General features: G+C 44.3%; 1 protein-coding gene across 8 annotated transcripts in view; it reads right to left on the reverse strand.

Annotated features, from left to right (window-relative positions):
* Positions 1 to 12,876, reverse strand: part of LOC135096808 (GTP-binding protein 10-like) — a 32,704-nt gene extending 19,828 nt beyond the window's left edge. Inside the window, exons 1-6 of one of the 8 annotated variants that reach the window (XM_063998563.1) lie at positions 12,545 to 12,876; positions 11,381 to 11,593; positions 8,926 to 9,093; positions 8,536 to 8,627; positions 8,041 to 8,167; positions 6,087 to 6,325 (exon numbers count right to left, since the gene is read on the reverse strand). In XM_063998563.1, the coding sequence (XP_063854633.1) occupies positions 6,087 to 6,281 (195 nt within the window). In that variant the 5' untranslated portion in view covers positions 6,282 to 6,325; positions 8,041 to 8,167; positions 8,536 to 8,627; ... (1 more) ...; positions 11,381 to 11,593; positions 12,545 to 12,876. Of the gene's footprint in view, positions 1 to 6,086; positions 6,326 to 8,040; positions 8,168 to 8,535; positions 8,628 to 8,925; positions 9,094 to 11,380; positions 12,456 to 12,544 lie in introns of those variants that run through there. The other 7 variants (XM_063998565.1, XM_063998562.1, XM_063998564.1 and 4 more) reach the window with 7 other exon arrangements.
* Between the last annotated feature and the right edge of the window lie 734 nt (positions 12,877 to 13,610).

Below are 13,610 nucleotides of genomic sequence, written 5' to 3' on the forward strand. Positions count from 1 at the left end.
TAAATTTAAGTATTCTCTTAAAAACATCCATCGCCTGGACAGTGTGTGGAGGGGAGGGAGCGGGCAGATAGGCAGGAAGCGGAGTGGTGTGGAGGGGAGGAAAGGTTTGACAGATAGCAGCAAAGTGATCGTTCATCTCCTGAGCCGCGAGATTAGCAGGAAGGTGTGAGGTGCAAGGAAGGGATGAAGTGTGCTTTTGTAAGCCACACAAAGCTTTGATCTTAGCGTACCACTGTCTGTTGTTGGTCAGCTTGAGGTGGTGTATCTTGTCTGGGTAATAGCTTGCCTTTGCATTCTTAATCTCCCTGATTACTCTGTTTCTTAGTTTCCTGTAAAGGACCGGGCAGGAGTGGAACGCCCAGGTCCGCTGACGCATGAGTCTTTTAATGCGGGGCGTCATCCAGGGAGCATCAGACGGGTGCGTTGTGACGCTCTTGGCTGGGAAGTAGTGGTGGAAGGCTGCTGTAGTAGTGGCGACGTAGTTTTGCCATTTTAAGTGGACGTCCTCCTCATCCAGCACCTCGGTCCACGGGTGTTGTGTCACCCACTGCCCAAACTCCCTCATGGCTGAGTCAGGCATGGGGCGGTGGGTCCTGGTGACAGCTGACCGGGGGGTCGAGGTGGTGGGTGTGGGTGACCACAGTATGGAGAGGTGGGTGCTCCGTCCCATGGGAGGCAGCGGCTTGGGTGGCGAGTACTGCTGGCCCAGGTCTGTGAGGATAAGGTCGAGGATGGCTTGCTGGTGGGTGGGGAAGTCCACGACCTGGGTGAGGTGTAGCTGGTGTAGGATATCGTTGATATCTAATCTGTTAAAGTCCCCACAGATGACCAGCTTGGCAGCAGGATACCTCACCCTCAGGGCATCAGCAGTGTTGATGATGTGAGCGGTGAGCAACTGTGCAGTGGCGGCTCGTGGGGGGGTGGTACACGACGCAGACTATGATGGAGGCCGTGTTGTTGGGATGGGAGGGGGGGCGTGACTCTCACCCACAGGGCCTCCACACCGGCAGGAATATCGACAGGGAGGTGTGAGGGGCTGAGGGCAGAGCGGCAGAAGACGGCCACTCCCCCCCCCCTGCGCCCTGACCTGAGGTGATGGTATAGCTGGTAGTCCTGCATCGTGCACACCTCAGGAACAATCTGCCACGCCTCAGTAACCGCCACAATGTCCGCACAAGTAGATCTCACCGTCACAATCACTTCGTCCATCTTGTTGGCCAGAGACGTTGCATTAAATAAGAGGAGTGAGGGAAGACTATACCACGTTCTCGGCACCTCAAAGTGTTTGTATTCCCTCTTCTCCACCCTGCGGTCGTCTCTGGCACTGGAGGTCACTACCTTGATGGGACGCACCACACTTTTGCCTCCTCTCGATCCACGGTTTCGAAATAGTTTTAAGGACTTAAGGCACTGTATCACGTTGGGTGGCGGGTACCCAGATCCTCGTCTACGACGCAGGAGGTAATTGCGTTCGTATGTTTGCACTGAAGCACTCATTTTTCTTTATGTATCACACGCATTCGCTACAAGTGTTCACAAAAACAACAATCCCACCAGATCGAGCCTCAAACTAAACGCTAAAAGTTGAAAACAGAAAAGTAAAAAAACAAAACAAACTGAGGTCACTATCACTAGGGGGCGGGGAAGGCCAACAAGTTGGCCGAGGCTGCTCGAGAGCGCCAAGGTCACACGTCCTGCCCGTATGAGGTCAAGACGGTGTGTGTGTGTGTGTGTGTGTGTGTGTGTGTGTGTGTGTGTGTGTGTGTGTGTGTGTGTGTGTGTGTGTGTGTGTGTGTGTGTGTGTGTGTGTGTGTGTGTGTGTGTGTGTGTGTGTGTGTGTGTGTGTGTGTGTGTGTGTGTGTGTGTGTGTGTGTGTGTGTGTGTGTGTGTGTGTGTGTGTGTGTGTGTGTGTGTGTGTGTGTGTGTGTGTGTGTGTGTGTGTGTGTGTGTGTGTGTGTGTGTGTGTGTGTGTGTGTGTGTGTGTGTGTGTGTGTGTGTGTGTGTGTGTGTGTGTGTGTGTGTGTGTGTGTGTGTGTGTGTGTGTGTGTGTGTGTGTGTGTGTGTGTGTGTGTGTGTGTGTGTGTGTGTGTGTGTGTGTGTGTGTGTGTGTGTGTGTGTGTGTGTGTGTGTGTGTGTGTGTGTGTGTGTGTGTGTGTGTGTGTGTGTGTGTGTGTGTGTGTGTGTGTGTGTGTGTGTGTGTGTGTGTGTGTGTGTGTGTGTGTGTGTGTGTGTGTGTGTGTGTGTGTGTGTGTGTGTGTGTGTGTGTGTGTGTGTGTGTGTGTGTGTGTGTGTGTGTGTGTGTGTGTGTGTGTGTGTGTGTGTGTGTGTGTGTGTGTGTGTGTGTGTGTGTGTGTGTGTGTGTGTGTGTGTGTGTGTGTGTGTGTGTGTGTGTGTGTGTGTGTGTGTGTGTGTGTGTGTGTGTGTGTGTGTGTGTGTGTGTGTGTGTGTGTGTGTGTGTGTGTGTGTGTGTGTGTGTGTGTGTGTGTGTGTGTGTGTGTGTGTGTGTGTGTGTGTGTGTGTGTGTGTGTGTGTGTGTGTGTGTGTGTGTGTGTGTGTGTGTGTGTGTGTGTGTGTGTGTGTGTGTGTGTGTGTGTGTGTGTGTGTGTGTTTTAATGGATGACACCGTGTTATTGTCAACAAGTCGAGCTAATTTAATAAAGAAGGTTGAAATATTGGACCAGTTCTGTAGAGATTACGGTATGTATGTAAACAACGCTAAAACTAGTTTCTTTGTTATTCATGGTGATGACGGCGATGCAGATGCAATTCATGTGAACAGTTTGGTGATTGAACACTGCCACAGTTACATTTACTTGGGATCACCATTCACCAGTGATGGGTCAGTGTCCTCAGCAGTTAAAGCACATTCAACAGCAAAGTTGTGTCATGTATTAAAATATGTTTCATTTGTTACAAAGAATAATGATTTGCCTTTTATTGTCAAACGTAGAGTTTTTGAGGCCGCTTTAATGTCTGCAATTCTATACGGATGTGAATCCTGGGTTAGTGCTGATTATAAGCCTGTCACCAAACTGTATAACTGGGCACTAAAACAAATGCTGGGGGTTAGAAAAACAACGCCTAACATAGTATGTTACGCTGAGGTGGGTTTGCCATCAGTCTCAGACCTTATCAAAGTTAAGCAACATAAATTTTTTAGGAATATATGGCTAGAAAGGTCAGGAATGAATGATGATCCTCTGATACTGGCTATAAGAGTAACACTTGCCTCACGTACACCTACATCAAGAAATATAGACACCTTTATTAATACTGAGCCACTGAGTATGTCAACAATTATAGAAAATGTTTGTAATGATATAGCACATTCAGATTCATCCCGTTGCAAAACATATAAAGAGATAAATCCACAATTTAAAGTACCTGACCTTTACAAACAAAAACATCTAGTTAACGATTTACACAGAATATCTTTTACCCGTTTCCGTCTGTGTGGTCACCGTCTTGCGATCGAGACTGGGCGCTGGAACCGCAGAGGGAGAGGGCGTTTGCCAGTGGAGGAGCGGTTGTGTAGTTGTGGAGGAATACAGACAGAGAGACATGCGGTAGAAGTGTGTCCTCTAACAGCTCATCTTAGACATATTTATAATGTCACTGTATTAGAGGACATATTTGCTGATACTTTTCCTCGTGAAAGTATGTGTAAGATGTTACATGAGGTGCTAAATGTCTTAGAATAGTGGTATAATGGTTGCAGTTGTTTGTAATTATTTAAAAATGTATTAAAGTATGGAAATTTTTGTGGACTACACCAGTTATAAAGTGTTACTATTAACTTTAGTAGTATTAGTGAATTTATTTGTACTTTTTATCTATTGTTCTTTATATGCACTGTGGTCAATAAACTATCTATCTATCTATCTGTAGTATTAGTGAATTTATTTGTACTTTTTATCTATTGTTCTTTATATGCACTGTGGTCAATAAACTATCTATCTATCTGTGTGTGTGTGTGTGTGTGTGTGTGTGTGTGTGTGTGTGTGTGTGTGTGTGTGTGTGTGTGTGTGTGTGTGTGTGTGTGTGTGTGTGTGTGTGTGTGTGTGTGTGTGTGTGTGTGTGTGTGTGTGTGTGTGTGTGTGTGTGTGTGTGTGTGTGTGTGTGTGTGTGTGTGTGTGTGTGTGTGTGTGTGTGTGTGTGTGTGTGTGTGTGTGTGTGTGTGTGTGTGTGTGTGTGTGTGTGTGTGTGTGTGTGTGTGTGTGTGTGTGTGTGTGTGTGTGTGTGTGTGTGTGTGTGTGTGTGTGTGTGTGTGTGTGTGTGTGTGTGTGTGTGTGTGTGTGTGTGTGTGTGTGTGTGTGTGTGTGTGTGTGTGTGTGTGTGTGTGTGTGTGTGTGTGTGTGTGTGTGTGTGTGTGTGTGTGTGTGTGTGTGTGTGTGTGTGTGTGTGTGTGTGTGTGTGTGTGTGTGTGTGTGTGTGTGTGTGTGTGTGTGTGTGTGTGTGTGTGTGTGTGTGTGTGTGTGTGTGTGTGTGTGTGTGTGTGTGTGTGTGTGTGTGTGTGTGTGTGTGTGTGTGTGTGTGTGTGTGTGTGTGTGTGTGTGTGTGTGTGTGTGTGTGTGTGTGTGTGTGTGTGTGTGTGTGTGTGTGTGTGTGTGTGTGTGTGTGTGTGTGTGTGTGTGTGTGTGTGTGTGTGTGTGTGTGTGTGTGTGTGTGTGTGTGTGTGTGTGTGTGTGTGTGTGTGTGTGTGTGTGTGTGTGTGTGTGTGTGTGTGTGTGTGTGTGTGTGTGTGTGTGTGTGTGTGTGTGTGTGTGTGTGTGTGTGTGTGTGTGTGTGTGTGTGTGTGTGTGTGTGTGTGTGTGTGTGTGTGTGTGTGTGTGTGTGTGTGTGTGTGTGTGTGTGTGTGTGTGTGTGTGTGTGTGTGTGTGTGTGTGTGTGTGTGTGTGTGTGTGTGTGTGTGTGTGTGTGTGTGTGTGTGTGTGTGTGTGTGTGTGTGTGTGTGTGTGTGTGTGTGTGTGTGTGTGTGTGTGTGTGTGTGTGTGTGTGTGTGTGTGTGTGTGCGTGTGTGTGTGAAGTGTGCGAGTGAGTGAAGGGTAAGTGCATGACAGGCTGTCCCTGTGATGTCATGCCTTGGAGCAGTGGTTTCCAACCTTTTTGAATTCTTGCCCCCCCTTCATTAAATGACAAGTTCCCTGCACCCCCTCCACTCTGGTTTAAATCCTGCTATTTACTGTCATAGTCGGCACAAGTCAGAGATAAAAAATTATACAATACATAATTATGTATGTATACCAATTATGTATTCCATCAGAATCAATAATGTTGACATATAATCATCTACTAAGTAATTTTTCTACTTTATGAAGTGCTTACGCCCCCCCCCCTGGCAGCCCTTCGTGCCCCCTTAGGGGGCCGCGCCCCACAAGTTGGAAACCACTGCCTTGGGGCATCATGCAAACTCTGAGACACTGGTCTGGAGACAGGATGAGGCAGGATGAATCAACCAGGAGAGGGTTTCACAGGAGATCATGTCTTTGTCAGGACTCACAGAAACATGAGTCTGACATGTTACCACTCAGGCCAAGGTGGTCATCATGACCCGAGTGGATTTTGGTTGACCGACTGTCCTGTCACTGCCACAAAGACTCGGCTTCCAACATGACTCAAACTTGGGATCACAAATTCACATCCATGTGTTTACCAGCAGGGTGTGTCTGACATCCCCAAGGAAGCCACAAGCCAGACACTCATTGTAGGCTAGATGTCAACACTGTACAGAGTTTCCCCAAGTCATGATAGAGTTCTGTTCCAACATCATGTCATAAATTGATAAAAACAGAATCAAAACTAAAACGTTTTGTCCACATACAACCATAAATGCACAGAATCAGTATTAAGAGCACTAGCAAATAACTCTCCTATTAGTTAAAATGAGACAGGGACTGCCACGTGTAAGCCTGGTCGCTTCTTGCAGCTTCCCTTATTTCTTATGTTCTTATGTTCTTATGAGAGTAAAGCTGCCAATCAACACAACACAACAGCAAGTCAAAACTGTAAACACACAGACATCACATTCACCCAAAGTTCCTCAGCCCCACACACCCCTGCAGGGTACTGGGCACCCACACACTCACCCTGTTGACCAGCATGACATTCTCGGTGGGTGAGCGGTATGGCTGTTTGGGTGACAGCCGGAAGCCGTTGATGTCCACCACAAAGAGGAGGAAGTGTGTCCGCTCCACGTGGCGCAGGAAGCGGTGCCCCATCCCCACGTTGGCCCAGGCACCCTCAATGAGTCCTGGCAGGTCAGCGATGGTCAGCCTCCGCATGTCACTGTACTCCACCACACCCAGGGTCAGCTGCAGCGTCGTGACTGGTGGAGGGAACAAAGTATAACGTTAGAAATTTAAATGATGAGTTATTTCAAGAGAGCAGCATAAAATTAGGCTTATAATGTGCTGTTTTGTTTCTCTTCAGTTGATTTTGCATTTTGTGTTTGTCTGATATGTTGTATCAGTACTATTTTAATAATAATAATAATAATAATAATAATAATAATAATAATAATAATAATAATAATAATAATAATAATAACAATAATAATAATCTATTTATCTATCTATCTATTGTTACAAGTTCCTAGTTAACCAAAGTTGGAGTCAGGTCATGAGCTTGGGATGAATTGTGGCTGGCCAATGGAAATGTACATGCCAGGCCCAGGTGGACTTAACCTAAGCCCAGGTCGGGGGTAAAGCTGACAGATATTCTTGGTCGGCTGTAGTGAGCTGTGTTATGCCTCTGCTTGGGACTGGTGGGTTTGCTTGTAGCTGCTACACTCTATGCAATGGATAAGTACATGTACCTTCAGTTTTCATGATACTTGTCTTGGTTTATTCAGTGAGAGCAGTTATGTTATTTAATGCTGTTTTGTGGTGGTGGTTTTGGTGAAGTGCTTTGTGGTTTGTCAGTGATTATCAACCATTGTGAGTTTATGGTGTATGTTATTATTTCCTGTTGGAGGGAGGAGTGTATTGGTGACAAGTGGAATAACAAGTGACTTGCTAGTCTAGTAGTGAATCATGAGAGTACTTAATCTGTTTGTCAAACTGCTGTGATGTAACATCTGCTGGCCTGTCTATCCCTTCATTTTTCAATAGGCAGCTTTGTTTGCTATAAATTGTTCAATATATTAAGATAAAGTTTACAAGCACTTGATTTCCTTTTACCCCTGACCTGAGTTATGCAATGGATGATGTTCTTGTCTTAAAGTGAACATAACAACCTTGAGTCAGGTTATCCAAACTTGCTTATTCACTTGGCCAACTGCCTCCATCTCATAATATTATCTATGCTGATAAGGAGAAATAATGTGTAATAATAATAATAATAATAATAATGATAACAACAATAATAATCTATCTAAATAAAATAAAATTCATAAAATAAAATAAAATGTACTACTACTACTACTACTACTAATAATAATAATAATAATAATAATAATAATGATAATAATAATAATAATAATAATAATAATAATACAGATTTCATTGAATTATTTTTTATATGCTTCTCCTCTAATTAATTCCTGTATTCAGTTTTATTACATGCACGTCATGTTTATGAAGCAATGACTTGTACCTAAAAAAGTACTTTCTACATAACTTTCATGAGCCCAAGACAGATTAGCAAAGTAGAGGCATGAAAAATATTCATAGTTGTCTAGTCTTGGGAATGGTTCTCTGTTTCCTTGGGCAGGCTGTGGCTCAGAGGCAGGAGATGAAAATGATGAATTGTATGAACTATGGGAATACTTCTAGCCTGAAGTGTGGTGACAGACAGACAAACATATTTATGGACAGAGAGAGAGAGAGAGAGAGAGAGAGAGAGAGAGAGAGAGAGAGAGAGAGAGAGAGAGAGAGAGAGAGAGAGAGAGAGAGAGAGAGAGAGAGAGAGTACATATAGTGAGAATACATAAAACAGTATAAAGTAAAGGCAATGAGCAGTACAGTCAAAAAATCAAGCAAACATGAGGCAGAGTGAAGTGGAGATGATGTGAACAAGGAGAGAGAGGTGAAGAACACTCACAGGGGCAGCTGGCCACCTTGGGTCTGGCCCTGGAGATGGCCCACAGCAGTGTGGACTTGCCAGCGTTAGGGAAGCCCACCAGACCCACATCGGCCAACAGCTTCAGTTCCAGCTTCACAATGTGTCCCTGTGGATGCGGGAACATAGGAACATGAGAACACATCATCAAAAGGGGTAGTGCAAGAAGCCAGCAGGTTTGTACATAGGTTTTTTCTCACCTCCACAGCTGCTAACTTTGCACAGGTGCCTTATCTGTCCATGCACATTGTACATTTCACAAGTATGAGAGGGGGTTTCCATTTCAAGACACTTGTCCTCCAATTATTGATGATCCTTTTTGACCTCTCTTTAGGGACTGGCATTCTAGTGAGCCTTTTTTTCTTTCTTAACCTTTTCTTGCTGTTGGCCAGTGACCCACTTACATAAAAACAAATCAAAAAATAAATAAATAAACCAAGGAACTGCCAGTGTTCCTGATGCCCCACCAGTACCCACCTGTCCCTTCTGCCCATTGTACTGGTTGCTGGGGTTGCCGTCCTGCCCACCTCAAGCCACCAACATCTTGTCTCCTGCACAGTTTATCTCACCTGAAAAAAAAAAAAAAGGAAGAAAAGATAAAAATCACACCTTAACTTAGGGAAATATTTCTACTGATTACAGCTTAACCATCCTACACACACACACACACACACACACACACACATACACACTAACAACTGATTACTGAGTCCATTCCATTCATCCACCAGTCTATTTCAGAACCAATTCTTTCCTGTCAATAAAAAAAAATTCTCCTAACAAGAGATCAAAGAAAAAATAAAGACAGGGTGAAAAAGAAAAAGGGTGAGGGTGCCATCAGGAAAAAGGTGAAAGTGGCATCCTCACCCAGCAATTTCTGGTGCTGCTCGAGCCAGACGGTGGTGCCGGTAGGGACAGGAATGGTCAGCTCAGCACCAGCCTCCCCACAGATGCGATACTTGCGACTGTCCATGCCAGCTGCCCCAACCCACCGCTGGTCTGGCTGAGCCTTGCACAGCTTCAGCAGACTGTGGCCTGTGAGGGAAAGAGAGAGACAGAGAGAGCAGGGTAAGAGGGATGTGGTCTGTGAGAAGGAGAGCAGGGTGAGAAGTGATCTGTGAGAGGAAGAGCAGGGTGAGAAGTGGTCTGTGAGAGGGAGAGCAGGGGTGAGAAGTGGTCTGTGAGAGGGAGAGCAGGGTGAGAAGTGGTCTGTGAGAGGGAGAGCAGGGTGAGAAGTGGTCTGTGAGAGAGAGAGAGAGAGAGAGAGAGAGAGAGAGAGAGAGGGAGAGGAGAGAGAGAGAGAGAGAGAGAGAGAGAGAGAGGAGAGAGAGAGAGAGAGAGAGAGAGAGAGAGAGAGAGCAGGGTGAGAAGTGGTCTGTGAGAGGGAGAGCAGGGTGAGAAGTGGTCTGTGAGAGGGAGAGCAGGGTGAGAAGTGGTTTGTGAGAGGGAGAGCAGGGTGAGAAGGAAGTTTCCAAGCCTCATTCCCTGTCATAACAAACAGTGTTTAAATGCCATGCCTCACTTCCTGTCATAACAAACATAATCTCTCTATGTCACTTCCCATCACAACAGACACAGTGTCTCCATGCCTCACCTTCCTTCCCCTCCACATACACGTCACCCCCTGCGCCACCCACTTCCCTGAGAAGACCTAATACAGTGGGACATGAGAGATACAAGAGGACATGGAAGGAAGATAAAAAAAGATAGTTACACAAGGAATATGAAAATGAACAGCTTTCCCATCCAGTCCATAGAATGGGATGGGAAAGTACAGAGAATACATCAATCTTTTTAAGGGTTAAACACCATGAGATGCAAAGACAGGACACCACAAGTATAGGTCCCCCTCCCATACATTACAACTAGATAAATACAACTACATAAACACACACACACACACACACACACACACACACACACACACAAGGTTTCAAGACACTTGTCCTTCAATTTTTGACTATCGCTTTGGACCCTTTTATGGGACTGGCATTTCAGTAGCCATTTTTTTTTATTGAATTTTTGTTGCCCTTGGCCAGTGTCCCTCCTACATAAAACACACACACACACACACACACACACACACACACACACACACACACACACACACAAAAGGGGATCTATTCATGGCATACACTGGAACTCCCTGTCTGCTTCTGTATTTCCTCCTTCCTATGAATTGAACTCTTTCAAGACAAAGGTTTTAAAACATTTATCCACTCATTCTGACCTTTCTTTTGAGACTGGCACCTCAGTGGTCTTTTTTTCACTATTTATTCCCCTTGGCCTGTGTCTCTCTTACATAAAATAAATAAATAAATAAAATAAAATACATTAATGCAAGGAATGGAAATACTGGACTGGGCAGATACTATGCACTGTGATAGTGTACACTGTGACTGGCTCATGACAGCTGCTGGCCTGCCTGTTTCACATGGCCAGGGGAGTGAAGCAAGGCAGCTGGTGAGACTGTTCAGGGGTGCAGGGAGACAAAACTTCATGGTTAGGTTTGGAAGTTGAAATATAACGTCAGACTTCATTTAAAATTAAAATTTACTCATGAAAATGGCATCAAACTATCATACTGTGTTCTGCAACTGGCCAGGCTCAGTTTTACAAGAGTAAGGGTTGATGCCACATACCTTGCTGTCACCAGTCAATAAACACTTCATACACAGTCATGCTGTTCCGAGGGGAATGATAGAGGGGAGTAGAAGAAAAAGACCAGGGGAGATATACATGGAAAGTTTGGTGAAGCTGACAAGTGCAAGGATGACAGCAGTGCAGATGATACAAGCTACATAAGACAGACACGAGTAGAGGTCCATAGTTGCTAATGTACTGGAGGATAAGACACTGCAGTAAGGTAAGGTAAGGTAAGGCAAGCCATTGATGCATGACAGTTCGAGTGACTTGTTACGGAGCATCCACATGGGTGAACCTTCCGAGTTAACCCAAGTGGTTATAGTGTGGTGTTCAACTGTACTACTTTTGTGTCATGAGACAGGCATCATGTGTGGCTGTGATATTTAAGGAGTCAGACACCTACCACTGATTGACAAGTAAAAGAATGGTGAAGGCAGCCATTCCAGTTTATCAGAACCTTTTTCTCCATTGAAATTCATCCAAGTAGCTTTCAAAGAAAACATTACTAATTCCTTGGATCCCACACATTACTTTTAACTTATGCTTGGCCTTTCTCCAGTAAAATACAGATAAACTGATTTTTTAAAGAATCCAGCATTTATTTTTCCTGTGCACATACATTACCTGCCCATAATAACATTCCACTGTGCTATATATGCCAGGCTGCCTCACTCACCTGGCATGGCAGCACTGTAGAAGAGATGCAGCGCTGGCAACTCATACCACCAGGATGCAGGACCCAGCCAGGAGGGACCCACATTCTCCATCACTGCCCAAAATTTCTTCTTCCCCTTCCCAGCAACACAAAATCTCTTCCTCTTGCCAGCAACACAAAATCTCTTCCTCCTCCTGTACAGCAATACAAAACTTTCTCCTCCTCCTCCTCCTCCTGTAATACCACCTTAGTTAATAAGATCCTAATTTTAAGCGTATATTTATCACATTTTATTTTTTATTCAGTACAATATAAATTTAGTCCTAACTGGATTATTAATAAACCATTTATGATTATTATTTGTCAATGCATCAGTGTAGCATCAAAACATTACTACACCCTGCCTGCTCATGTTTGTTTGTTATCAACAAGGAACACAAGTCAGTCCTTTGCTCTGCCAAACATTACTTCCATGGACTGCCATACCTGCACATTTGACAGAGAGAGAGAGAGAGAGAGAGAGAGAGAGAGAGAGAGAGAGAGAGAGAGAGAGAGAGAGAGAGAGAGAGAGAGAGAGAGAGAGAGAGAGAGAGAGAGAGAGAGAGAGAGAGAGAGAGAGAGTGAATTAGGTTAGTTTAGAAAGCCAAATTCCTGTGATTTTTGCTTCTCCATACGAAAAATTTAATTTATTTTTCGTGGCTGTTAGACGGTTCATGTTTCTAATAATACTGTTGTGCCCACCCCTCACTCGGGGCGGGCGTGTTATCCACACGGGCACAGGTCAAGAAACTAGAGCAGCGGGGCCTCAAATAAGTCACACTATAAACGCCGGGACAACACACACACACACACACACGAGGCCGGGGCACAGCCGGGGCACAAGGGAAAACACGGGCACTATTTCCTAGGTTTATCGACAAATCCTCTGCAAGTACACTGCTTTAGAAGTTTACAGGGGCACCACAAGCCTCCCAGGGCACGACAGGCACTCAACAGGCAGGGAAACACTTCCAAAACAGGCAGGCACACGCTGGCCTCCTCTCTGGCCACGCGTCTCCCCTCTCTCCCTGTTCCCGCCTCTCCCAGTCTGCCACCTCCACAGTGCTGCCACCCGCACCCATACCCCTGGTGTAACAATACCGAAAAAAAGAGATTGAGACATGTGTCTGTAAGAGTACTACTTACTCTGACAGCTTCCCTTGCGTCCTTATGTCCTGATAGACGGATGCCTGGAAAAGACACAATCCTCTTTTCTTGTGACCAGTTTTGCCTTGTACCGCCTCTCAGGCCATCCAGTCCTTGCTTCTCAAGTTCAGCTTCTTGTAGGGAAGATTAGTTCATTCAGCGGCGCTTCCTTCATGTTTCTCTTCATTACTGTGTTCCTTGTGTCTTCTCTTTCACTATCTATATAATATGTTTATCTCTCCCAGTGTTTCCCTCCTCACGGCCTCTCAGTCAGGTGATGACGTAAACAAACATTACAGCTGATCGCTGGCACGTGCAAGGGACACAGGAAACCTGCATTTTTCACCCATGACTCGTGTATTTATTGGATCAGACCGTTTTAAAGACGGCATTAAATTATTTATACAACTTGGTCTCCCACAGGTTAATGTACGCTCTGCACCACGCTCTGTATATTGTCACTCTGCCCTTCATTTATTATATATTTTTTATTTTTTTCATCCTAATTTGTTCTGTATTATATTCTATTATGTATTTATTTATTCGTTTCTATTTTCTACTTTGTCCCTCATAATTTGTTCTGTATTATATTTCATTTGGTCTCTCTCTCTCTCTCTCTCTCTCTCTCTCTCTCTCTCTCTCTCTCTCTCTCTCTCTCTCTCTCAAGAGATAAAAATAGATAAATTAAACAAATTCCTTATTAATTAACATATATTTGTGTGTTTCTTTTCTTTATGATTAAAAATATTTGAAACTTTTGCCTGGGAAATAAATCATTACGAAAACAAACAAGATAGAAAGTAAAGCAAGTTACAAAAATAGGAAATTGATTAAAAAGTTTACAGTTTCTTGAGAATAATATTGAAGTGACATTAGCATTTTCATCTGACAGATACACTGGGTTCAGTTAAGTTAGGCTAGGCTAGATTAGGCTAAATTAGGCTTACAAAACTTTCGTTTTTTAATTTAATTGGTCATTAATTTTATATATAAAATTATTTTATTTATTAATTTTACGTAGGAGAGTCACTGATCAATGGCAACGAGAGGCATAGAGTTAACTCTT

Source organism: Scylla paramamosain, unplaced genomic scaffold (assembly GCF_035594125.1).
Source record: "Scylla paramamosain isolate STU-SP2022 unplaced genomic scaffold, ASM3559412v1 Contig7, whole genome shotgun sequence".
NCBI classification, from domain to species: Eukaryota; Metazoa; Arthropoda; class Malacostraca; order Decapoda; family Portunidae; genus Scylla; species Scylla paramamosain.